The sequence below is a fragment of the Nuphar pumila genome, chromosome 17, assembly GCF_984573655.1.
Source record: "Nuphar pumila chromosome 17, dmNupPumi1.hap1.1, whole genome shotgun sequence".
NCBI lineage: Eukaryota > Viridiplantae > Streptophyta > Magnoliopsida > Nymphaeales > Nymphaeaceae > Nuphar > Nuphar pumila.
The window spans coordinates 1862030-1889966 of record NC_143265.1 but is presented as its reverse complement, the minus strand read 5'-3'; the positions used below and the strand labels follow the sequence as shown (position 1 = coordinate 1889966).

Sequence of the window (27937 nt, the reverse complement as noted above, 5' to 3'; positions counted from 1 at the left end):
CCCCTAACAATTGTAAGCAAATTCCTCCCCATTGCTTTGGAAAAAGAAAACACATCTTCGATCATTCATTCCGGGCACTCTGCGTTGCGTACTCACCTTTTTTTCCTTCTTACTCACCACCAGAATATTTCACAGCGACAGGAATCAGACGAAAGATGAGTCTGTCATCGGTAGCAATCACCCCCATCAGTAGCAGACATTCCCAATCCTCTCACCGTGTTGATGTCCATATTTGAGGGGTCGGTGTCGGTGCTCATCTTCACGCGGACGAGAGACTTCCTGCAGTCCCTCAAGTCGTACGTCAAGCAAGACGATGGTGAGGTGATACTCAAGCTCACGGGGGGTCTCTGCGTGCTCATATTTTGCTTGGAGTGGGTGGTGTTGTGCTTGGCATTCATAATGCGCTACAACGCCTATGTTGTTGAACCGACGCGTTCCGGCGTCGGTGACTCTGGCAGGCTCCAGTGGCTTCCCAACAACAGCCTCCTCTTCGTCGCCACTCTCTTCGACTCCGGCAAACTCCAGTGGCTCCCCAACAGCAGCCTCCTCTTCGTCACTTCCTTGACGTCTCGGCTCCGACAAAGCCACGGCGGCTCCATCTGCGACTTCTCCATAGGTGGGGATCGACTCTTGAAGCGCCTCAAGTGGGGATGGTTTAAATCGAACGGGAGGGAAAAACAAAGGGAGGAAAAATTTTGAACAGAGGGAGGGAAAATTTCGCACCTCAGGTGGGACGAAAATTAGCGACGAAATTAGCGAGGGATTTTTCCCGTCCCTAATCCGTCGCTAATTAGCGATGGATTAGGGATGGAAAAAATCCCTCGCTAATTTCGTTGCTAATTAGCATTTTTTATAGTGTTTTGGCGACGAAAAAATGTTGTCGCTAATCCCTCGCTAATTAGCGACGAAGATATTTCTGTCGCTAATTTTGCAAATATTTCAAACGTTAGCGACAAATAGTTTTCTCTCGCTAATCCATCGCAAATTGGCGACGAAAAAAATCCGTCGCAAATTTCCATCGCTAAGTAGCATTTTTCTTGTAGTGGTTGGACCCGGGTCTGGTATAAAATTTCATAAACTATACCCGACTCCATGCATTAATCGGCTCTTTGGGTCCAGACTCAGGTCTTCTTATTTATGACCATACCCGGACCCTATAGGGTTTGGTATGGGTCAGGTCTTGGTAAACCCAACCCGTTGACACCCCTAACCAGATCCATCCCCCTAATCTTAAATCCGAAGTAATTAAACGTGATGATAGTGATTTAGTCCACCTTGTGTGAAACGCAAAATAAGAGAAAAACTTTAATGGGTTTTGAATCAGTGCCACATTATCTCAATATCAAATATTTGTGTGCATGCACTTAAAGGTGCAAAATAAGACAAGAAAACTTCTTTTTATGGGATTTGAATTTAGTATCGCATTTTTTGGCACGAAAAGGTCTCGTGATAAATAAACAATTTTTGCTAAAATACTTAGAATCTTGTCTGTATTTATAAATAAAGAAATATAATATATGAAAAAAATTGTTATTATACAAATTTGAAATGTCAGCAACATTTGTCACATTTAAATTTAAAACCAAGAAAGCACTTTGATTAAGATGATGGCAGGTTTTACCAATCTAACTTGGGGGTGTCAACGAGTTGGGTTGGGTTTGGTTCGGACCCAGTGGAATCAAAATTGGACCCAATTTTTTGGGTATGGTATCGGGTATGGACCTGGGTCTAATCGAATCCACTATAAGAAAAACATACCTGTACCCGATAAGAAATACATGAACCAGACCTGGTAAAAAAATATTTTTTTATTTATTTTTATATTGAAAATTTGTGGGTCTTAATCGGAACTCGAGTCGGGTCTGGATCTGGTATAAAATTTTACAAACTATACCCAGGTCCATGAATTAATTGAATCTTTGGGTTCAGACCCAGGTCTTAATCGGGTATTCTTATTTATCACCATACCAGGACCCTATAGGGGTAGGTATGGGTAAACCCGACCCGTTGACATCCCTAATCTAACTATGTACATTTGAGTAGGGGTGGGAATAGGGATGGCAGTGGACCGGGAGAAAAAGGATCCCCGCCTCGCCTCACCCCGTTTGGATCGAGGATGGAGGCAGGGATGAAGGTTAAAATTAAAACCCATGCAGGGATGAACTTATGTTTTCTCCTGCCTCACCTTGCCCCGCCTCGCCCCATCTCCTATCCCTGTTAGTAAAATGCTAAAATACTTTTTAGGGATGACAGTGGACCGAGGAGAAATAAAGCCTCGCCCCACCTCTCCCTGTTTGGACCGAAGATGGAGGACATTGAAACGGGAATGAAAGTTAAAATAAAAAACCATACTCGTATGTAGGCGGAAATGAAGGGCAGAATTTTAGAACTGGACCGGGGTGGTGACCTCCCCTCTCCGCCCCGGTCCACTGCCATCCCTAGGTGGGAAATGAGGCTGGGAAGTGAAATGGGTTGGTTGTTTTTTTTTTCTCCTACAAGAAAAATGGACTAGGTTGGGGGTTGCTATTTTTTACCAGTATGGCCTACCAGAGTTGTGTTAGATCCAAAAACTATCCCAAAGAACCAAAGTTCTGGATGTTGCTTAATATGAACTTATAGATGTGTTTTCTATAGCTTATTATAAAACATGAACTGGATGAGACATTTTTCACGTTTAGACTTGTTTTTAGAATGATAAAAAATCAGCTGTTCATACTAAAACTTTTTCGTTAAATTGATTCAATACAAAACATGTTTTTTTAATGAATAAGCAACGATAGACAAAAATTATAGGTTTGAATTACGTAAAAGAAAACACATGCAATTATATTTTTGTAGATATGTAAACATCATATAGGACAAAATTTTTGGGCGCACTCAGGGGCATAGCAAGGATTCATGTAGGGGGGGGGGACAAACAGGGGTGTAGAAAAAAAATTGGTGTGATAGTCGCGATCGGGGGTTCGGGGGCAGCACCCCTGGATTTTTTTTTTGAGATAAAATAAAAAATAGCTACAATTATTAATAAAAATCTTTTTCATATGGACAAATAAAACTATTTGCTGCAGTCTTTCTCACCCTCGACGAAAAGTTCTTAAACATTATCTAATGGCAATATATACAAAGTGAGCTCAACTAGGGCCGGTAAACGAGCCAAACTAGCTAAGTTTAAAGTGTTCAAGTTTGGCTCATTTTTGTGGTGAGTCGATTCAAGTTGGAGTTTATAACCAACATGAGCTAAATAAACCACGCTTAAACTAGCTTATTTATAGAAAAAAAATACACCTGAAAATAATAGGTCCGCATAAAAAATGACATTGTTTCGTAGTTGAAAGCAATAAGATTTTATCTCTAAACCTATTGCTTATGGTTAGGCCAACTATAAAGAATTTGGTGCGATGGGATGAGGCCTAGGCTATAGGCGGGCAGGTTAAGATCTCATGGGTGTCACCTCTTTGTGCAAGCTTAAGCAAGGAGATGAGGAGTAAGGCCATAGAGTTTTACGCTCTCAGGACAACGCCATGCAATAATTTGAAAAAAAATATGGTTTGACGCTTCAGGATTCAAAACATTTAAAGAAAATAATTCATTTTTTTTCAGAAATCGGACAAAAGCTGCTTGTATTGCAATATTACCTGCTGGAATGACTCTCCATCTATTGTTCATGTTTTGGATTTAGATCTGGTCTAACATGATCCAATCCGAATCTTACCCCTACTCGATAGGGATATCAATGGGTTGGGTTTACCCAGACCCAACCCATACCAAACCCTATAGAGTTCAAGTATGGTGATAAATAAGAAGATCCGATTAAGACTCAGATCCGGACCCAAAAGTATGATTAGTACATGGATTCAGGTATAGTTTGTGAAATTTTATACCAAATCCAGTGTTGACACGAGTTTCAATTAAGGCTTGCAAATTTTCATTATAAAAACGATAAAAATAGTATTTTACCGAGTCTGGTTCATGTAGTTCTTATCATGTCTAGGTATGGTTTCTCTTATGGTGAATCTTATTAGACCCGAGTTTGAAGTCGGTACCATACCCCAAAATCAGAGTCAGGTCTGGTTCCACCTGTGTACAAATCAAACCTGACCCGTTGACACCCCAATACAAGAAAAAAAAATTAAGAGAGAAAAATGCAAATCCAAGTTCTCCCAACCCCTCACACACATCCACACACGGCTCAAATTTGAACCCTCACATTCACACCAACACACGGTGGCACCGATTCCCCCAATCATAGTATGGGCATCGACCCACACAAAAGTACAAACCCACATGTGTGCCAGCTCAAAGCCAGAATAGGGCTGGGCTTTTAAAAAAAAAAAATAATAACTGGCCGCCTACTAAACAAACATGTTGATGACATTTGTAACATTTGATTAATAAAAAATAATGAGCCAAATTCAAGCTAACTCGTTTACAGAAAAAATTACATCATTTTAATTAGGTGTGTCAACGGGTCGGGTTTGGTTCGGACTCAGGGGGAACCAGACTTGGACCTGATTTTTGAGTATGGTATCGGGTCCATACCCGGGTCTAATTGGATCCACTATAAGAGAAACCATACCCAGACCTGATAAGAACTACATGAACCAGACCCGGATCATACCTGATAAAATAATATTTTTATATTGAAAAATTGTGAGTCTTAATTAGAACTCAGGTCCGGCCTGGGTCTGATATAAAATTTTACAAACTATACCCGGATCCATGTATTAATCGGACCTTTGGGTCCAAACCTGGGTCTTATTCGGGTCTTTTTATTTATCATCATACCCGACCCGTTGACACCCCTAGTTTTAATACTGCAAACATTAAGATTTAAACTCTAAACCCATTTTACCAGCCAAACATTTTGACTATTTATTTTACATTTGATTATGCAATATAAGATATATCTAAAATATATCTATTACTATTTAACGAGTCTATAGCTTAGCTGAAATGTTGACTCTGATCTATGAAAATACTTGGATCGGAGGAAATTTATCAGTGGAGCGGTGAAATCCTCTTTGTCAGAATTCAAAATTCAATTCCAAGCAATCTAATTTTGTTTCAGTCACCAGCCCAAGTACTAGGGCCACACAAAACACTGAAAATAGCTGCACTTGTAGTAATTATGTGTTTTGTGCTTTACACAAAAAATTGCTGCACGCCTAATGATTTTTTATGTTTGTGTTGATAAGGATACTATAGACACCGATGATACTACGTAAACTTCAAAACAATGGAACCTCTCCAGTGTCCAGAACACATTAAGAGTACGGTCAATAAAGAATTCAAAGAGTTGAACTTACCAAGAGTTCGGTCAATAAAGAGTTCAACTAAAGGTTGTAGATTATCATTTTTTACAATCATTATAAAAAACGATAATTTCATTTATCATTGCCATTGTACATTGTTCAGCCTATAAATAGCCTACTCGGCTATCTCCAAAGCAATGCAATACACATACTTTTTCTTCTCTCTTTTGTAGTCCTTTCATGATATCAGAGCCATGACTATCCATCGAGCTTGACATGGCCTCATCGTCGTCTCTTCCCTGCCCTATGACTCAGTGAAACGCTATTGTAAGCCTTGTCTCAATTAAGCTTAATCGGGATAATTATTTGCTATAGAGATCTCAGCTCGAGTCTGTCATGATTAGTTAGGACCTTCTTAAATTTGTCGATGGGTCGTCTCCTCAACTAGAGATTTTTATTGCCACGCCAGACGAAGGTAAGACAAAAAATCCAAGTTATCTTATTTGAACTCGCTCCGACCAATTGACACTTAGTTGGATAAAAGCTACTATTTCAAAAATTGTTTTTGGTCAAATTATAAGAACCAAAACAACATGTGAGGCTTGACTTACTTTAGAAAAATAATATGGGTCTCAATCTCCTTTAAGACTCATGATTTTGAAGAAAGACTTAACTTTCATTAAGAAATAAAGTATGAATATGTTGTCCTATTTAGACCACATTTAAATTTTTAGTCAACTCACTCGTCGCCGCAAATCACCCCGTAGACGATGAAAAATTAATCCAAATTATGTTGAACGGTCTACCTCATGAATATGAGAGCTTTGTGACATCTGTCACAACCAATTTAGTATCATACTCCTTTACGAATTTATATGATCTGCTTCTTAATCAGAAAAAACATGTGCTTTTATCTCATATCAAGATTCTTGAAACATTTGAATCCCAACAAACGACCTTCACCACTTTCAGAGGCTGGGGCCGAGGCCGTAATTTTAATAGAGGTCATGGGAGGGGTCAAGAAATAAGTGCCTCTCCCAACACGATCAATAATAACAATCTCGATTATCAAGGCAGACGTGACACCATAACCTGTCAGTTTTGCAGAAAATGAGGACACACTGCTAAAACCTGCTGGGATATTCCTAAAGCCTTTTCAGTCATGACTCTTCAACAATCTAATGATGATTACTGATATCCTGATACTGGTGCCACAAATCATCTAACTATGAATGATCAATAATTTTCTCAAAAATTGCAATATCATGATGGTGAGCAGGTTATGGTGGGTAATGGTAAGATGCTCTCTATCTCCTACACTGGTAATCTTATTTTGAATTCTCAAGGCTCCACTTTTCACCTAAAAAATGTTCTTCACGTTCCGGTTATTACGAAGGATCTTTCATTTATGGAGAAGTTGACTGAAGATAATGACTGCATTTTTGAATTTTTTGTCAAGGATCGTCAGACAGGCAAGATTTGTCTACGAGGACCGAAATCTCACGTGAGGCTCTACCAAATTAAATTCAATCCCCATACACAAGTGGCAGCATATGCAACCAAAGTAGCTTCATTTGACATTTGGCATAAACGTCTCAGTCATGCAAACAAGAAGATTATCTCTCATTTACATTCTAGTTATGTTATTTTTGTTAATAAAAATAACAAAATAAAGGTGTGTACAAGTTATTTTATTGGTAAGGCTCGTAAACTGCCTTTTAGACACTCTACTTCATCCACAAAATCTCCCCTTGAACTTCTTTACACCGATGTCTGGAGACCCACTTCAGTCAACTCATGTGAAGATTTTCACTTTTATCTTTTCATTGTGGATGATTTTTCTCGATTTCATGGTTTTTTTCTTTGTGCACTAAGTCACAAGTTTTTCAATGCTTCAAAGCCTTTACGTTTGTTATTGAAAAGTAACTGCAAACCTCCATCCATACCTTTCAGTCTAATAATGGAGGAGAGTTCACCAGTCGTGAGTTTGAAAACTTCTTACGAGACCATGACATACTACATCGGCTTTCATGCCCACACACTTCTGGGCAAAACAGTCTCATTGAATGAAAACATCGACATGCCGTTGAAACCGGTCTGAGCCTACTTTATTCTTCGTCTTTGTGACACTCTTTCTGAGTCGAAGCCTTTCGTACTGTTGTCTATATCATTAACCGTCTCCCCACCTTAGTCCTTCATCATAAAACTTCTCACGAGCTACTTTTTAATAAATCACCTACCTATGATCATCTTTGCATTTTTGGTACCCGCTGCTACCCCTTGTTAACACCATATCTCACCACCAAATTTCACCCCAAGACCGTCCCTTGCATCTTTCTTGGGTATGCCTCTCACCACAAGGGCTATTTATGTCTTGATCCGTCTCGTAACCGTACCTATGTCTCCCGCCATGTTTACTTTGATGAGTCCACTCTTGGACTTGTACTTTCAGAACCCTACCCCCCTTCACCTTCCTTCTCTGCCTGGGGTCTCTCCCCACCCGTTATTCTTCCTCCCCAGATTCCCTACCCTTGCTGGCTTCTGAACCACCACCTTCACCCGATTCCTCTCTTCTCCCTCTGTCCCCTACTAATGGTATAAGTCTTGTACCTAATGTTAGCCTCCCTGAACCAACCTCACAACCTCCATCTCTACCAACAATTGACTCTCCCGAACCCATTCTAAACCGCCCCCGATCATGTTCATCCTATAGTTACTTAATCCATGACCAACTCACTTAAACTGCATACCTTCTATTCCTTTTGCTACTCGATTTCACTTGCTCTCTTTAGCCCAGTTTTACTCACACCTGAACCTACCTCTTTCAAACATGCCAATCTTGATCCTAAGTGGTGCTCAACCATGCAAGAAGAATTTAATGCTTTACAACTCAATCACACATGACACCTTGTTTCTTCTCTTCCTCAATATAATATTGTTGGCTCTAAATGGGTCTTTCAGATTAAACGCCACGCTGATGAATTTGTTGCTCAATACAAAGCTTGACTTGTTGCCAAGGGATTTCATCAAGAAGAAGGTATTAATTTTTTTGAGACTTTCAGCCCTGTGGTAAAACCTACCACCATCTGTGTGGTTATTGTTCGTGCGGTCTCGTTCGCATGGCCTCTACATTAATTAGATTTTAACAATGCCTTTCTAAACGGTCTTCTCTCAGAAGATGTTTATATGACACAATCTCCCAGTTTTGAAGACAGTTCTCATCCTCATTATGTTTGTAAGGTGGACCATGCTTTTTACTGTCTCAAATAGGCTTCACGTGCCTGGTAACATCGCCTCAGCTCTTATCTTCAGTGATGCGGATTTCAGATATCTCTCTCTGATGCTTTTCTGTTTGTTTTTTGGGACCGTGCTTTGATTATGTATGTTTTTGTCTACGTTGATGATATCATAATTGCAGGAAGTTCACATAATGCCATCAACAACTTAATTCAGCATCTTAGTCGTGCCTTCTCCGTCAAAGACCTTGGGCGTCTAAACTATTTCTTGGGCATTGAAGTGCTTTACGCTTCCTCAGGTCTTCATTTGTGCCAACATACTTATGCCTTGAATCTCCTTCATCATGCTTCTATGGTGGATGAGAAGCCCATCTTCACTCCCTTGAACTCTACTACTCAGCTACTTAAAGCTGATGCCTCCACGTTCCATGACCCAACACTATATCAGAGTATAGTCGACGAACTTCAATATCTCACCATCACTAGGCCTGATATTGCTTTTGCCATCAACAAGGTGTGCCAATTCATGCATCATCCCACGATGATTCACTAGTCGACAATCAAGCGTATTCTTTGGTATGTTAAAAATACCATTCAACATGGTCGCTTTTTCTCACGATCCTACTCATTTCAACTCACAACCTATTTCAACGTCAACTAGGCCGCGAGTCTTGATGACTGCAAATCCACAAGTGGTTTTGATGTGTTTCTGGGTACCAATATGATCTCTTGGTTTTTCTGCAAGCAAAGGACTGTAGCTCGCTCTAGCACTGAAGTCGAGTACAAGTCGCTAGCCTGCGTTGCGTCAGAGCTTCTCTGGCTACAGTCTCTCCTGATTGATCTTGGTCGCGCCTCCCTCTTCACCACCTATACTTTGGTGTGATAATATTGGTGCACTTTATCTTCTTGCAAATCCAATCTTTCATGCTCGCACTAAACATGTTGAAATCAACTTTCACTTCGTACAAGATCATGTGCAAAATGGTCATATCCAGGTTTAATTTATCTCCTCGTCTGACCAACTGGCTGATGGGCTCATGAAGTTTTTTCTGTTCTCAAGGTTCATCTTTTTTTGTGACAAGCTCAACATCGTTGACCCCATGTTGAGCTCGCAGGGGCATGATAAGGATATGGTAGACACCGGTACTACGTAAACTTCAAAATGTAGTGAACCTTTCATGTATTCATAATATTTCTGCACATGAAGAGTCTGGTCAATAAAGAATTCAAGGAGTTTAACGTGTGAAGAGTTCGGTCAATGAAGACTTCGACTAAAGGTTGTTGATTATCATTTTTTATAATCATTATAAAAAATGATAATTTCAAAGTTATCATTGTTCCATGTATGTAAACCATTGTACATTGTTCAACCTGTAAATAGCGTACTAGGCTATGTCCAAAGCAATGCAATACACATACGTTTTCTTTTCTCTGTTGTAGTCCTTTCATGTGTTTTATACAGAAAAAACCATTACATGCATTAACTATTTTATGCCTTTTGTGTCGCTTGAGTACTTTGTTAAGTACTCGGCCGAATCACTAGGCTATGTTTGGTAGCCTTGCAATGGGATGAAATCATGGTTCAAGTGTGTTGCCAAAATATAGTTTTGCCAATATGTGATGTTGAGAGATGAATTGCCAAAAACATCCTCTTGTGAAAGGTGTTGAAATGTGATGTTGAGTCTGAACACATTGTTTCATCAATACCATTGCTCCCAAACAGCAAGAGAGTACGAGAACATGAAGGAAACCACAAGACAACCTTTGATTCAACGCTCTCAAACATAGCCTTTGTTGCAAGAGTGTGGAGGTTGTTTTCTACCTTGATATAAATCATAAATTTTCAAGAATCCAACACTATTTGTTAATTTTTATCCTAGACTCAAGGTTGTTAAATTCGCTGAGGCGAAGCAAGGCGTTGAGCATGTTATGAAGCGAGGCGTAAGCCTCGAGGCGTTGGAGCGTACGCTTCATGATCAATCGGGGGTTCAATCGAACCCGATCCATTTTCACCCCCTGAGTCCCGGACCCCTAGGGCATCCTCATCTCTCTCTCTCTCTCTCTCTCTCTCGGTCTTCGGCACCGTCCGCTCCCTCGCCCAGTTCTGCCTCACCAGCTCCCAGAAGGACTCCGGCTGCAGCATCATCCTCGATTACAACAAGGAGCGCAACGCCTTCGACAAGGTCCACCGAGAGACCTTCGGCAAGTTCGGTTGCCGCCGAATCGTCCCGGGTATGTTCCTCGTCGTCGACCCCAAGGGCTGCGTTGTCATGATCGACGCCTGCGAAAAGCAGAAGCTCGTCTACGCCCTCAACCGCAACACTGCTGCCCGCCTCCCCATCTCCACCCCTCTAGAGGCTCACAAGTCCCACACCCTCATCTACTCCATCGTTGTCGTCGACTGCAACAACTCCATCTTTGCCGCCATCAAGCTCGACTACTCTGAAGCCAACCAGGACCCCTCCGGCCATGCTGCCATCGACGCTCAAAAGCATCTCACCTTCTACGAACTTGACCTCGGCTCTCCCGCAAGTGGTCCGAGCCCATTGACAATGGCGCCAACCTGCTCGTCACTGTCCTCGGCGGCGAATTTTGGCAGGAAAGGGGCGGTTTGTAGGGACTACACAGATGCGCACGCTTTAGAAGCGAAGCGCGTTTCGACTTGAGGCGTGCACTTTACATGAGTGAAGCATGCGTTTCAAGCCTGAAACGCCTCAATACCTTGAGGCGTGCGCTCCTCTCACAACACTGCCTAGACTCCATATTACAACAACACTAGTAGACTTCACCTAAAATTCTACACTCTTCATATGTAAGGAGATATCCTCCTTTGTATTGTATCTCAGTCAATAAAGAAGGCTCAGTGCGGTTTTGATAGTAGGTAGTTTTCATCGAATCACTTAAAATCTTTGTTTTGGTGTGTAGTTATTTTCTTATTTTGTTTTTTGTGCTTGTTTCCTTGATCCATTGGTGGGTCAAAGGGTTGTCCTCTAACAACTGATATCACGCCCTAGTTTTTGTTTAGCTTGCCGAGTACAAGAAAGAATCAGCAAAAAATATAGCTGAAGAGGTGTTCTTGGACTCTGGATGGAACATGTTGCCCACGGATACATGTCCCCCATGGGATTGGCTGTCATGCACTCACTCAGGTGTTGGACTAATCACCCGATCCACTTCCCTACATATTCAATTGCAATCCAAATCCCAACACGTCCACACCCTCGAGGCATGAAATGGGACCCTGACTTCCCTAGAATCAAGACCCGATGGTCCTGTTACCTGTACCAGATTATGCTAGATCCTATAAAACTCATGTCTCTTAACTTTGGCTTAGTAAAAAAGAAAATAAAATAAAAAAGATATGGCTGAATATTTTAATCAATAACAAAACATTTTTTGATGTTTTAAAATATAAGAATACATTTTTACTGAAATATCATTAAAAAGTAATAAAATAATACTTAAAAATGTTTATACGTGCCATGGTTGTGTGTCATACAGTATCTGAATCGTGTCACTATGACACGCCACCTAAATGGCGTTTCAGTGTCACAGCGATAAACTTAGTGAGCAAGGCGGTTTTCTTTGGGTTATCTGAAAAAAAAATGAATAAAACAGCCTAGGTTAAATAGAGCACTTACCCCCATTTGCATCCCTAACTATATTAGAGTTTCGGATCTGGATACCAACCGAATCCAATCTTTGAATTGAACCTATATATCGGGTCAAACTTAGCCAGACCCATATCCGATCCATTTGCACACTAAGACTGTACTGGACCACTACGACTTCTCAGCAGTCACTCACCCTCCTATCCTTCCAGGGAAGCCCAGTCCTCCGTCTCCACTGAACATCCAAAAGGGCAGCAGCGATGGTCCTACAATTCCTAAGTCCTACGGCCCTACCCCTCGACATCAAAAAATCTCTCTACCTCCCACCAGTCATCACGGTGAAAAAACGCCAAAATTGATGCATTCCCGAAAATTCTCGCGAAAAAAGATCCCTCCCCCTATCGACGTCCCCAGCGGGTGAGCATTCAATGCTCGCATTCATTTTGCGTCGCTCGTTGAGTGGTTGCGTGATCTCCCCAAGTTGGTCGAAGCTCTTAATTGTTGTAAGTCTCTCCTTACGTCGCAATTGCCAACGAAGAAAGAGTGGGTGACTCTAGTCTCGGCTTTTAAGTACCACCACCGTCGGATCGGTCTCTCTGGAGTCTGAGGATGGGGAGTATGGAATTGGGGTGCTCGTCTTCTTCCGATTCCAAGCTGGCGGGTGGTTTTCCGGCGATACAGACGGCGGAGGAGGCCAGGAGGATGAAGCTCGGCGTGTGCTTCAAGGAGAGCGACGCCCGGCAGAACTTCGACGGGTTCGTCGGCGGGACCACGCCGGTAGACGTCCGCGGCATGCCCATCGCAGACCTATCCAAGACCGGCGGATGGATCGCCGCGTTCTTCATCTTCGGTACCCATCTTGGATTTTTTATTTTTCTCGATGGAATTTGAGAAGTGTTTGATTCAGTGGTGTGTGTGTGTGTGTGTTTCTTGTTTTTGGTTTTTCAGGTAATGAGATGACGGAGAGGATGGCGTACTTCGGGCTCGCGGTGAACATGGTGCTGTTCATGTTCAAGGTGATGCACTTGCCCTTCTCGAGCTCGGCGAACGTCGTGAACAACTTCCTGGGGATCTCGCAGGCGTCGTCGATCGTGGGCGGGTTCGTCGCCGACGCGTATTTGGGCCGATACTGGACGATCGCCATCTTCACCACCCTGTACCTTGCTGTAAGTTCTTCTTTCAAGTTGATTTTCTGCCCATGGTTCTTCATTAGAGTTCGCTATAGTTCTTCACTAATATTTCTTTACTGTTCAGTACTTGACTCTGTGTTCTTTGGTAATGTAACGCCGCAGCCGCCCAGCTGGGGACGTTACGGAAGGAAGAGCGCCGGGCGGTTACGGGAGAGGGGAACGTTACCCCCTCTCCCTCTCGCACGAGAAGGGAAAATGGGAGAGCGAAGGGGGAAACGTTCCCCCCTCGTTTATGGAAGGAGGCGGGTGAAGGGGCTAACGGACCCCTCACCCATGGCTATAAAAGCCATGGGTGCTCCCCCTCTCTTCCCACTCGACCCAGCAGAGAGAGAGAGAGAGAGAGAGACGCATAGAGAACGGGAGAAGGGGAGGAGGAGACGAAAACCCGCTGGCCAACAGGTAAGTCCCTCTCTCCCTATCGTTTTTTTTAATGCAGACCCTGTCCCTGCCTCTCGTAGAAAGGGGTAGCAGAAGGGTTTTCTGCTATCACCCCCGGACGGTGACGGAATAGGCAGCTGCTGATGCCGACGATCGGCAATCCCCTGTGGTGCCGCCCTATTTACAGTGGGCTGCATTTGTCCGGCAACAGTGAGGTTGCTGAAACTGCCGCACCTAGAGGCAGGAGGTCTGGCTGCTGCTCTCACAGTCGGCAGGTACCGATCAAAGAAAAATAAAACAAAAACCTCATAACCCGTGAATGGCAAAAGACAGACTGAGTTGGCCATATCGGGCATTATCCTGACTGGGACGTGTCCAGACCAAGTCAAGCAATAGAAAAATTAGCGGGAAGATCGACTCAATCTGAATAGATCGAGTTAGATCTGATGTATGTTGGCATAACCGAATTGGTTTGAACCGATTGAGTCGTGTTGGATTTGGTTTTAGCAGACTCACTCAGTCTAGACAGATCGAGTTGGGTCTCAATCTGTTTTCTTAGCGAACCAACTCGGTTTGGATAGACCTAATCGAGTCTATTTTCTTCACCGGCTCGGTTTGGACAGACTAAACCCGATTTATGTTCAGGGCAGACTGAGTCAGGTCTCTTTCTGCGGACCAACTGGGTTCAGATCAAGTCAAGCCCGATATGGGTCAAACCGATTCGTACTAGACCGAGACAATCAGACTCTTAATATATAGGTATATATGTGCTTAAATGAAATTAGACGAGTGCAGTGGAAAAATCGAGATAGCAAAGGCCTCGATTTTCAATACGAGCCAGATCTAAGTTTGAATCAAAATTGGATCCAAAACTCAAATCGAATCACGAACACCCAAATTATATTTTTTGGATTCTTCTTTTCAAGTAGGATCCATTAGCAGGGGATGCGATGATAAACTCTAAAAGAACGGAGTCAGAGTTTGGCATTAAAGCTCTGAGGTATTTTGGAAATTGTTATACAGACGAGACTAGTGTTGTGAAAAGCGTTGAAGTGTAGCGAGGCACTCCACCAAAAACCGAGGCGAGGCGTAAAGCGTAAGCCTCAATTTTTTTTGAAAACTTTTAAAAAATTATAAAAAAATATCTAAAAATATAAATAAATAAAGAAATGCTTTATTGATGAAATAACAACCAATAAGAAATATAAAATCTCAAATAAGTACTAAAAAGATTAACATATAAAAGTAACTAAAAACTGATTATATAATTGGAAAAATATATGAGATTAACAAAAAAAAGTTAAAATATACTAAGAAACTTATTACATAACTGAAATATATATGAGATTAACCTATAAAAGTTAAAATATATGAGATTATTCTAAAAAATATGAGATTAACATATAAAAGTAACTAAAAAAATGTTTTCATAACTAGAAAATATATGAGATTAACCAATAAAAGAAAAAATATACTAAGAAATCGTTTACATAACTGGAAAATATATGAGATTAACCAACAAAAGTTAAATTATATGAGATTATTCTAAGAAATATGAGATTAACATATAAAAGTAACTAAAAAACTGATTACATAACTGAAAAATATATGAGATTAACCAGCAAAAGTTAAAATATACTAAGAAACTAATTACATAACTGAAATAACTGGAAAATATATGAGATTAACCTACAAAAGTTAAAATATATGAGATTATTCTAAAAAAATATGAGATTAACATATAAAAGTAATTAAAATTTGATTACATAACTGAAAATTTTATGAGATTAACCAAGAAAAGTTAAGATATACTAAGAAACTGATTACATAATTGAAATAAAAAACATATGAGATTAACCTACAAAAGTTAAAATATATGAGATTATTCTAAAAAATATGAGATTAACATATAAAAGTATCTAAAAAATTGATTACATAACTGAAAAATATATGAAATTAACCAACAAAAGTTAAAATATATTAAGAAACTAATTACATGACTGAAATAACTGAAAAATATACGAGATTAACCAACAAAAGTTAAAATATAGTAATATACTAAGAAACTTATTACATAACTGAAATAACTGGAAAATATATGAGATTAACCTACAAAAATCTTGTTGATGATGTCTCAGAAGTCTTGTTGTAAAAAATAAAATTACGCCTTAAGGCACAGAGGGCTGCGCCTCAAGGCGAGGCATGTCTTTTGCGTCTCAAGGCGCGTTTTTTATAACACTGGAGGAGACTATAAATGATAATACGGAATATTCATTGATTTCATATCAAAATTTGCGAGAGGCTAAGAATATTCCTTAGAATTGGAATTTAAGTGTTATAGGTAAGTGAACAATTGTAAATTCCTCCTTAGTTAAATAAAATATATGTTGATTGGTTTAGACATCTTTCTATGTGATTTCATGTGCTTTAAGGATGCTAGTTTTATTTATATTGAATAGAAAAATGTGTAGTATGCTTAGGAATTCATAAATTATGATGTTCAGTATGATGCTTAATATGATGATACATATGACATGTCGCTTGATTCATAGCATGATTTAATTATGAATGTATCCTGTGTAGAGGAAATCATGACATTACTTCTTGTCAGTGTTGTGAAAAGCGTTGAGGTGTAGCGAGGCGCTCCACCAAAAATCGAGGTGAGGCGTAAAGCGTAAGCCTCAAATATTTTTTTTTTGAATTTTTTTTAAAAATTATAAAAAATATCTAAAAATACAAATAAATAAATAAATACTTTATTGATGAAATAACAATCAATAAGAAATAAAAAAATCTCAAATAAGTACTAAAAATATGAGATTAACATATAAAAGTAACTAAAAACTGATCACATAACTGAAAAATATATGAGATTAACCAAAAAAAATTAAAATATACTAAAAACCTGATCACATAACTGAAATAACTGAAAAATATATGAGATTAACCTACAAAAGTTAAAATATATAAGATTATTCTAAAAAATATGAGATTAACATATAAAAGTAACTAAAAAATTATTACAGAACTGGAAAATATATGAGATTAACCAACAAAAGCTAAAATATACCAAGAAACCGATTACATAACTGGAAAATATATGAGATTAACCTACAAAAGTTAGAATATATGAGATTATTCTAAAAAATATGAGATTAACATATAAAAATAATTAAAAATTGGTTACATAACTGGAAAATATATGAGATTAACCAGCAAAAGTTAAAATATACTAAGAAACTGATTACATAACTGAAATAACTGGAAAATATATGAGATTAACCTACAAAAGTTAGAATATATGAGATTATTCTAAAAAATATGAGATTAACATATAAAAATAATTAAAAACTGATTATATAACTGGAAAATATATGAGATTAACTAAGAAAAGTTAAAATATACTAAGAAACTGATTACATAACTGAAATAACTGGAAAATATATGAGATTAACCTACAAAAGTTAAAATATATGAGATTATTATAAAAAATTTGAGATTAACATATAAAAGTAACTAAAAACTGATTACATAACTGGAAAATATATGAGATTAACCTACAAAAGTTAAAATATATGAGATTATTCTAACATATAAAAGTAACTAAAAAACTGATTACATAACTTGAAAATATATGAGATTAACCAACAAAAGTTAAAATTTATTAAGAAACTAATTACATAACTGAAACAACTAAAAAATATACGAGATTAACCAACAAAAGTTAAAATATAGTAATATACTAAGAAACTGATTACATAACTGAAATAACTGGAAAATATATGAGATTAACCTACAAAAATCTTGTTGATCATGTCTGAGAAATCTTGTTGTAAAAAAAAAAAATTGCGCCTCAGGCTTGTGCCTTGAGGCACAGAGTGTCGTGCCTCAAAGCACATTTTTGATAACACTGCTTCATGTAAAAAATTGATGTATGATTTTGAGAATTGAGTGTAGAGTTCAAGAGTTTCAGGGTAGGAACTATCCTGAGACTGTCACGCTTATGCCTTGGGAGAGGCATTGTAAGTATTGTGATTTACTAAGTTTGTGATGAGTTGCCATCCTTAAAGTTTTGACAGGTGAACACGTGTTAAAAAGTAGTTAGTGGACATACATTGACGATTGTATAATGCACTAATTTTAAGATATAAATGTTGAAAGAATAATGTGTATAGGATAACCACACAGAGGATGATAAGAAACTCTACTAGGAGGCATGGTTTAGGGCATTGTTGAGGTGTGTACCTTGAGAATATCTCAAACGTTCCTAAGTGACCCTTAGGGGTTAAAACATTGTCCACTAGACACATGTAGGATGTAGCATGAACAACAAAACCTTGAAAGCAGGTATAACTCCTTGCGATACCTTGGGGGCAGATATAACTCCTTGAGTACCTTGGGGGCAGGTATAGCCACCCTGGCTCTTCGACTAGCTACCGATTGAGCTCTTTGTAGCTCTGGACGAGAAGCTGCAGTACTTGTCTCCATAGTCTAGGTCAGTTTGGACTATATTGTTGAGTGATTCATATGTCTGATCAACATTGTAGACTCTGAGTTGTCTACATGGGTTGCTACGCTCGAGGAGAATAGGTCTGAAATAGCCGATTAGAGTAAAATATAAGTTTGAGTATGATGATAGAGATACAATAACTAGGAAGTAAAAATTCTTAAACATGTATGTATAATTAGCAAACTAAACAAAGACCAGGAGCTTAGAGTTTACTACCGTTGTAATTGTTGTGTCTATTTGTAAATGGGAAATTACTAGGTTGTAGACTCACCCACTCTCTTGGTTGCAACTGTAGGTTTAAGAACTGCTGCCAACTGCAGGAATTAGTCGAGGAGTTTGATTCTGTCACCAGATTTCATCACGTTTGAAATATGACTTATTTTTACTCTTCTATTTATTCTGCTTATGATAATTGTATTTAGATGCTTATGATATTGTAAATGGTTGTATGGACCTTCAGTTATTAAAAAAGAAAAATTATGACATGGTTTTTGAGGTTATTATAGTAATTTTTCTCTGAAAATTAACGTCTACGAACCCGGGCTCGAGAGGCCCTGGTTTGATAATCTTGAGCTATTAATATTATTGGGTAGCTCAGTAAACTAATAAAATGTAAGGCTTATCTCCACGGAGGTTTTCATTGAGGATTAGTATATATATGGGGATACATTTTATAGGAACATAACTGTTTTTGTGTAATTTTTGTCAAGGGTGAATACATGGTTTGTTGGATTTTGGGACTTCTCATACTTGAAGCATGGTGTTGTTTGTCTTGGGAAGTCCAGAATTCTGAGTTTTGATGGGATTTAAATGCTGAATTTGGACTAATAATTCCAGATTTCAGACTTGATTCAATCCAAACGATGGAAAATGATTCAGAAGCCTAAATTCTGGGGGATCCAAACACATCCTAAGAATAGTACATGGGTTGTAATTTTCCATCCTGAGTACTGAATAGTACTCATAATATATGTGGGTGTACGGCACAATAGTGTAAATGAAGTGTCGGTAGTTAGTAGATAGAGTTGAAGTAAATTTTTCTGGTATTAATATTATATGCTTAATGCAGAGTTGGTTGTAGCCTGTAGGAGTCTTCACATTGCTTCTCCCTCTCCAGCGTTCTGTTGCATTTGTCGTGTTTATCGCTATTCTTAAAGAATTTTAATCATGTGTTGGATTACTTGGATATACCCACTTATCTGGATAAATAAGATTAATGGGGATACTGTTCTCTTTCTGTCAATATAGTATCTCAACTTGTCCCGTTTATCTGGATAAAAATGGGCACATCTTCCTAAGTTTACTCAAGTGGATTTTAAATTTTAGCTCCGAAATTCAAAACATTTATTTTACAAGGGGACCATTGCAAGGATAAAATCTGGAAATACAAAAGGAAAATAAAAGAGGCGTGTTCTTGAAATATTAGGAAAACACAGGAGTTTTTCTATGTATTATTATTTTACTTCATGAGTATGTTTTTGTACATTGATTTAGGCAAAGTTAGAAGCTCCAATTTGTGACAAGAAGCTTGCAGTAGGATTCAAAGAAATTGCATGGAAGATTACCTTTACATGATTTGATAAATTTTATTTGAACCTTAGCTGCTACACTCTGCTTCTTTACACCCCAAAGACATCAAACATCATGTGTTATCCTGCTCTTCACCCTCTGAAAGTTTCAAAAGTTAATATGTTTATCAAGAACATAATGAATTAATGATAAGTTGCTAACCAAATTAACAAAGAGACTTTTTTTCCATGTTTTATTTTTGTCATTCTCCCTAGTCTTCATCACTTGGATGTCGGACTTTTGCTGGAGTGGCAGTTTTGTAGTGCCACGCAACATGGTTTATATGCTGGCAGAAAAGTGGAATGGGCCTAAAAGAATCTCTCAAGTTTCAGGAGGGCATCCTGGTAGAAGTGGTTTCAGAGATTAGTTGAGAATTGTTTCACTTATGAATGGCTTTGTTTAGAGCGGGCATACTATATGATTTGCCAGAAGGCCCTTTCATTTCCGGAGGATCTACTGAAGGGAATGGGAGTAGGCTTCTTTGACTAACAAAAACAGCTAGTCTCTGCTGTACACTTCCATACATTCAAATGCATCTCTTGGGAACCAGATTTTCTGTAGAAGATGGACCAGAGTTTCCATCTCAAATATTTGAACAAGGTATTTGGAACTGTAGTCCTTATGTGGATATGAAAGGCTTCTCTTTTCCTTCCTTTTTTCATGTTTGAAGTGCAAATGGTTGGTGGAGTAGGGGTTCTCGCCAAATGTGAACTGATGTTGAATGGATGAAATTGGTTTTCTTTGTTGATCGACTAAACTTCTTGTAATCAGTGAGTAATGGCATATTAGAATCTGTAAAATTTAGATTTTGATTAAAAGTAGGCACCTACCTGCCTCCACTCAGCTTTCTTTAGAGTATCCAAAAAAATAAGTCCTCCCTTTCCCCCAAAATCCTCCCCAAAACAGTTCAGAAACTTTCTTCACCATATCTTTCCCTCTTGCTTTCCCAAATTACTCATATATATGGTAATGTCGCAATAAATAAATGATGCAATATATGCTTTGTCATCACCATATTGAATTATGAATATGTCCTTGCTTTACGAAACCTGAAAAGGCATCCTAAGTCTTGTTCGTTATCCTATATTTTTAACAACACATGGAGCATAAGAAAACAGGAGCTCTGGTATACAATTATTCTGATATGAAACCTTGAGAAAGGAAGTAGCTTGTTTGTTCTGTTGAATAATGAAGTATTTCAGGATTGCAGCTCTATACAGGTACATTGATGGTTGTGAGATTTTCTCATGGTCAACAACTGGATCTCTCTCCCTCTCTCTCTCTCTCTCTCTCTCTCTCTCTCTCTCTCACACACACACACACACACACACACACACACACACACACAATCCCTATTTCCAGAAGGTCATAAAGGCTTCTGGTAGCAGTTGGCAGTATTGATTTCTGCAAACTTTTATGGTTAAGCTTTGTTCTGTGACTTTGGAACTTGTTCTGAAGACGTTGTAATGTTAGTGTGAAATGATAACATACTACTGGTTACATTCATGCCAGCTTATGTATGATATTTGTAATACCATATTTTTACCGTAAAATGAAGCATCTGCTTCCATCTGTTAGTTTGGATATTTAAGACTCCTCACTGCAATCATTGTTGCGCATGCAGGGCCTGACTGGAATAACTTTGTTTGCCACAATGAGTATATTTGTGCCCAGCCAGGCTGATTGTGATCAATTATCTCAAATTTTGGGTGCATGCGCACCTGCAAAGCACTGGCAGATGGTGTACCTTTACACAATACTATATATGACTGCCTTTGGAGCAGCAGGCATAAGGCCATGTGTTTCCTCTTTTGGAGCTGATCAGTTTGATGAAAGGAGTAAGAATTACAAACAACACCTGGATAGATTCTTCAACTTCTTCTACCTTGCTGTTACAGTTGGAGCAGTTGCTGCTTTCACTATGGTTGTCTATACCCAGATTCACCATGGCTGGGGAGCTGCATTTGGCTTGCTTGCAATAGCTATGGGCATTTCAAATGTGATTTTCTTCATAGGCACACCTCTATACAGACACAGGCTACCAGGAGGCAGCCCTTTGACACGCGTTGCTCAAGTGCTAGTTGCTGCCTTTCGCAAAAGAAATGTTCCATTCTCCAGTAGTGAATTAGTTGGCCTTTATGAAGTTCCCGGCAAACGATCTGCTATCAAGGGCAGTTGCAAGATACCTCATACCGATGATTTCAGGTAATTACTTGGCTTGACAAATAACATTTTAAGCCTGTTTTTCTCTAGTTGGATTTGGTCACTATTCCTTCTGCCTATTTCACAGAATGTGTGCTTGCTTTATAAAACTTTCTGTTCCCATGCTTTTCATATCAGTGGCTCCAATCACCATTTCCTGGTTATGCCTCATTTTCTTTTCTTTTGTATTGTTTGTAATTATTATGCCCGATTAACATGGTGTTTCTTGTTATTACCTTGCATTTGACATGCCTGAATTCAATTTCTCTTGGATGCTAGGTTTCTGGACAAGGCAGCCCTCAAAACAAAGGAAGACGAAACAGATCCGAGTCCCTGGAGGCTTTGCACTGTTACCCAAGTGGAAGAGGTCAAGATACTAATTAAAATCATCCCAGTACCATCCTGCACCATAATGCTTAGTGCAGTCCTAACAGAGTTCCTTACATTATCAGTCCAGCAAGCATACACCATGAATACCGACTTGGGAGGTCTGAAGGTTCCTTTCACTTGCATGCCTGTTTTTCCTGGTCTAAGCATATTTGCTCTTTTGTCTCTCTACTATTCTGTCATTGTGCCCCTGTCACGCAGAATCACAGGTCACCCACATGGCGTCTCACAGCTTCAAAGGGTTGGAATAGGTTTGTTGCTATCAATTTTATCTGTTGCATTGGGTGGATTTTTTGAGAGGTACAGGAGGAACTATGCTATCAAGAACGGTTATGAGTTTAATTTCTTGACCCCAATGCCTCATCTAAGTGCATACTGGTTGTTGATCCAGTATTGCTTAATCGGCTTTGCCGAAGTGTTTTGCATTGTTGGTCTTCTTGAATTTCTTTATCAGGAAGCTCCTGATGCCATGAGGAGCGTAGCTTCTGCATATGCTGCTGTAGCTGGGGGCTTAGGCTGTTTCTTAGCCACTATAATAAACAACATCATTGAGTCTGTTACTCCAAAGATAGGGTCTCAGCAGCAGTGGATATCTCAGAACATAAACATGGGAAGATTTGACTACTTTTACTGGCTCCTTGCTGTTCTGAGCTTCATTAATTTTGTTATTTTCGTATATGTGTCATGGAGATACAAATACCGGGATCGGCTAGAGCTACAGTTTGAAAATTTTGGAACCAATGGACAGTAGAAGATTCCAAAGATGTTGAATGTGAGCACAGTAGATGTGGATCATCTGTAGACGAGGAGACATCAGATAGGTGTTTGATCATTTTAAGGTTTGTTGGTCACTTGGGAATTGGTTGAATTTGGTCTTGTATGTAAATCTCACAAGAGCATATATTATATTTTTCAATGGGGAGTACAATGCATTGATTTATTGAATCATGGAGATGTTTATAATTGAATTTGCAATATATGTTAATGCTAGACAGGATGACACCACGTGAAGCAGCAAGCACTCTTGTCACTGGGTAATGATATGTTTGTTTGTGGAAAGAACTACTGTTGGTGGGAGCTGGCTTTGGATACTGACGAAGTTCTCTGCTGAAGCGGGTAATCTCCGGATGGGGTCACTGATACTCAAGCCCTTACGTAGCTCACCAGTGAAAGGCACCCGCACACTCGGTGGGAGCCAAACCTGTGAAGAAGCAGTCAGCACCTTCTCCCCAAGCCCACTACCACTGAGGTAACCCGGATTGGTGGCAAGTGCTGCCAACTATTTTGACATTCTGCGGCCACAGCCCTGTTTGCAATCCAGGTTGCCTGTCTCAGATGTTGCAACAACATTCATTTGAGCGATTTCATTAGTGGACAGGGCGTGACGTTTATGTCACCAACTTTCTGGAGCACCCCACTCAATTGATGGTTTCACTCTAGCTATAAGTTGCTGCTCCTCGGTTCCCATTTGTACGTCTGCTGAGCAAGCCTTTGTTGGGTAATTTGACATTATTTTCTCTCTGACCTTTGGGTGTTTAAGTTGCTGAGCTGACATCCCTTTCCTTCCCTTTCTCACCATGAGAAACAAACGTCAAATCATGACAGGAAGGTGTCATGACAGTACAAGTGAGCCCTAGCTATTCACACCATCTATCACTTTTATGTTTGGTTGGATTTCATGCAATTTGGAGTTATATGATTCCAAATCATAAGGTGGAATATGTGATTTAAAATCACATGAGATGTGAGAAAATTCACCCCAAATGTGCTTTCAAATCACATTCCTTTTCTCATAACTCGTTTTCTGATGTTTGGCTAGATGCACAAATGAGATTCATTCTCTTATTTGCATGAGTCTGAATCTCATGAGGCTGTTATCAAACATGTTGAATCCTTGCACCTCTCCCCTATGAAAGTATTTTCATGGAAAGGCTGAGCTAGCAAGATTTGTCAGACCTTTGTGTCCTTTCCCATGAAAGGCCCTTTCCTTCCATGAGGTTGAAACAAGTGAGCCCTACAAAGTTTGATGTAGAGAAGGATGCCTTATACAAAACCTACTCTAGCCCACAGGTTTCTTGTGTTCCAGTGTTAATGGAGTCTGGCACCCCCAATCTAAAGAAAAAAGACTGATGGCATTATTGCATAAACTTTGTGTAAATCACTCAACTTTGAAAGCCTAACATTGCTGTTAATTTTTAACAATTAAATAAAAAATCTTAATGAACTTAATTGAGCTGAACTTAAGTCTGTCCTTAATAAATTTAAATTGAACTCAAGCCTAGGTTAGGGGTTAACAGACCCAACTAAAGTAATCGGAGTTCGCAACATGTCAGATATAATTGTCTTTTTTTAAAAGAATAGTTTGGTTTGAGATTAGTAAGACCATGTGGCAAACATGGATATTTTCTAGATTTAGTTTGATACACCATGCTCAATCCTTATTTTATTTGAATCCATATCCAACCAATTCATATTTTGCTTAAGTATTCATTTGAAAAATATGAATTTTATGTTACCTGTATTCGCATTGGTCCAGATATGGGTTGACCGAGAACATAAGTGAATTTGCTAATTACAACTCATAGAGTTCAAATCAATAGTTTAATGAACAAAAAGAATTCATTTTATTCATCAAAACCAAGAGGAAATCATTAATAAATTGTGCTACGTTTTAGGGGAGATCATTAATAAATTGTGATATAAGTTTCTTATTTTACGACAATAAACAAATTTCTAAGGTTTATGTCTGCACCATATCCACATCCAATTATGATCGGATATGGTTTATGTGTGACTAAACTAAGTTGGATTTGGTTGGATATTGGATAAAATCTGACCATTGACATCGCTGTGTAGAACATATTCACCTATCATCATTTCTACATGGATATATAAGGAGCATGGCTCAATATCCTTGGAAATGGATATGGGTCAATCAAGTACCCCGGCCGTTTAAAACTTAAATAACGTGTTTAAATCATGGTATTTATGTTTTTTCATAAATCTCACGAGATTTTGAAAATCTAGCAAGAAATTGCCATTTTAAACTTTTTGGCAATTTCTCGCGATATTATCGCTAGAATTTCCATAAATCTTGCCATATTTGTCACTATGGTGAAAGGACACCTAGCTCAATCGGTACCATGCACATAACAAAAAATCTGTTTAACCATCTGAAAGTGATAATTGGTGAGACTCGGTATGAACTGACATAGTTTACACTGTAGGAAATATCAAGGTGAGTCATAGTGAGATATTGTAGACCTCAACAGACTTCTCTGTAAAACCTACAATCATGAAATGTTAGTTTACCATCTTTGGTGATAGTGACATGAGTGACCATGGGAGTAGCATAAGGCTTCACACCAATCATCAGAGTCTTGTCAAGAAGTTCATAAGCATATCTTTTTTATTATAAAATAATCCTTTAGAAAATTGTTGAACTTCAATTCCAAAAAAGAAGTGTAGAAAGCCAAGATCGTTCATAGCGAATTTCTGACTATCTTGCTCAATAAATTTTGTCAAAAATTTGGAGTCATTGCCTGTTATATTCTCTTGACCTTTGATCAAGATATCATGAGCATCAGCATATAGTAGCAACACAGTTGTCATATGACTATTTTGGCAAATAAATAATGATGGATCCACAATACTAGAAAAAAATCCAAGGGATAGTAAGAAGGAACCAGACCTATCATACAAAACACATGGTTCTTGCTTTAGCTCATACAAGGCCCACATTAACTTGCACACAAAATTAGGTTTGTGAGAAACTTGAAATACAGGTGGCTGTTTAAAAAATACAATTTCATTTAAATGCCCAAGCAGGAAGGCATTCTTGATGTCCAATTAAAAGATATCTCAGTTATTCACGAGAGCCAGGGTAAGCACATTACGGATGGTAGCATGTTTTATAATGAGAGAAAACATCTCCATAAAATCAATTCTCAAAATTTAATTAAATCCTTTAGCCACAAGTCCAACTTTTAGCCTTTTCAAGGTCCCATCACTCATGAACTTAGTCATATACACCTACTTACTGCGGCTAACATGCATGCCAGGTTCTCGGGAAACAAGTTCCCAAGTGTAACACCCCAAGATTTTTAAACCCAAAATATGCGAAATATTTAATTTTTTTTTCATTTATAAAATATGAGTGAAAATTTTCTTAAGGTTTTGTTCAAAACCTTGGTTGAGTTGCAGAACAATCAAACACAATAATATTGAATTTAAAGCATTAACATTTAGCAAAATGATTCCATTCTATATATCAGAGTGATTTACAAAATTTGAAATAAATAAAAGTGTTCAAAGGCAATCAGTAAGGTTTATCAAAATTTTGTTCCTAGGAAAGGAAAATGTCTAGCTTGGTGACGTCGTCTCAGCTTTTCGCAACCACTCATGTTCAACTACTCCGTACCTAAAATGATTTAAATAGGGAGTCAGAAGCGCCCCAAAAAAGATTACAATAATAAAACATACTTACATAAAAACATATATACATGAAATGACAATCTTTAAATAAGCAATTATCAATGTAGATGAATAACAATTTAATATCATATGTAATAAGCATCTCATGCATGACTTACTATTATAACAATCATCATAGGCATGGATAATTTATAATTCTTTGCATTTATATTTTCTTTATTAGATGATGCATGGCGTGCTATACTATATACACAATACCCTATTGTTTATCTTTTATAACTCTTTGTGAATATGTCACAGATATATGAAGTAGAGATTTGGTGCAAGAGGTACATTCAATCAATTTATGAGTTATTACCCTAGTCTCACACATTTAATTTGGTATCAAGGTAAGGAACGATCCAATTGAGAGAGAAACCCCAACACCCGCAATTTGATATATCAGAATTTACTTTCAATTGAAACAATCTTACCGCTACTCCACGACATCGGTAGTAGCTATTCCCTATTTTCATGATTGGAGAAGCAACCTTTCATGCTTAACAATATCCCACAAAAAGATATGTACCACTTACTCCCTCATTGTAAGTTTTAAAAGAATTATTACATACATTCATTAGCATTCGATTAACTCTCTTGACATACATGCTTTAAACAATGAACAAATATTCAATAACCTCTATCGAGATATGATTTTAATCAACTTTATCATAAGGGTCTTGGCCACCTATGTAGAGCACTACATATATTGGTCCAGTTGACCGTGAACATTGTCGCGAACCACTGATCCAAGCTCGAGATATAACATTATCATGATTTTCATGCAACAATAATGAATATCACTCAATTATCAGTTTACCAATCATAAGCACATATATCATGCGATCATGCATCATAAATTCAAATTGTACTTATGCATAAAAATCTAATTTTTATTTGCACACAGGTTCAAGACGATGAAAACTTTCTTAAACATGTATATAAAAAAAGCTTGAGTTTCATTCATGTAGTTATGCATTTATGTGAACATGTTCATAAAAATTGGAGTTTCACAACTTTGCTCAAAATCTTGGACAATTACGTATTTTTATTTTGAACCTATTCAAGATAACCGTACTTGGATAATCTCGAAACCTTTTTACACATGTTTGTATTTTTATCTATCAAA

General features: G+C 38.4%; 1 protein-coding gene across 1 annotated transcript; it reads left to right on the top strand.

Annotated features, from left to right (window-relative positions):
- The first annotated feature begins 12679 nt into the window (after positions 1-12679).
- Positions 12680-23297, top strand: LOC149811333 (protein NRT1/ PTR FAMILY 6.1-like). Its single transcript, XM_089992670.1, has 4 exons — positions 12680-12949; positions 13048-13265; positions 21371-21951; positions 22228-23297. Exons 1-4 carry the CDS (start codon positions 12709-12711, stop codon positions 23084-23086), a joined length of 1899 nt encoding a protein of 632 aa, XP_089848796.1. The 5' UTR covers positions 12680-12708; the 3' UTR covers positions 23087-23297.
- Positions 23298-27937: the final 4640 nt, after the last annotated feature.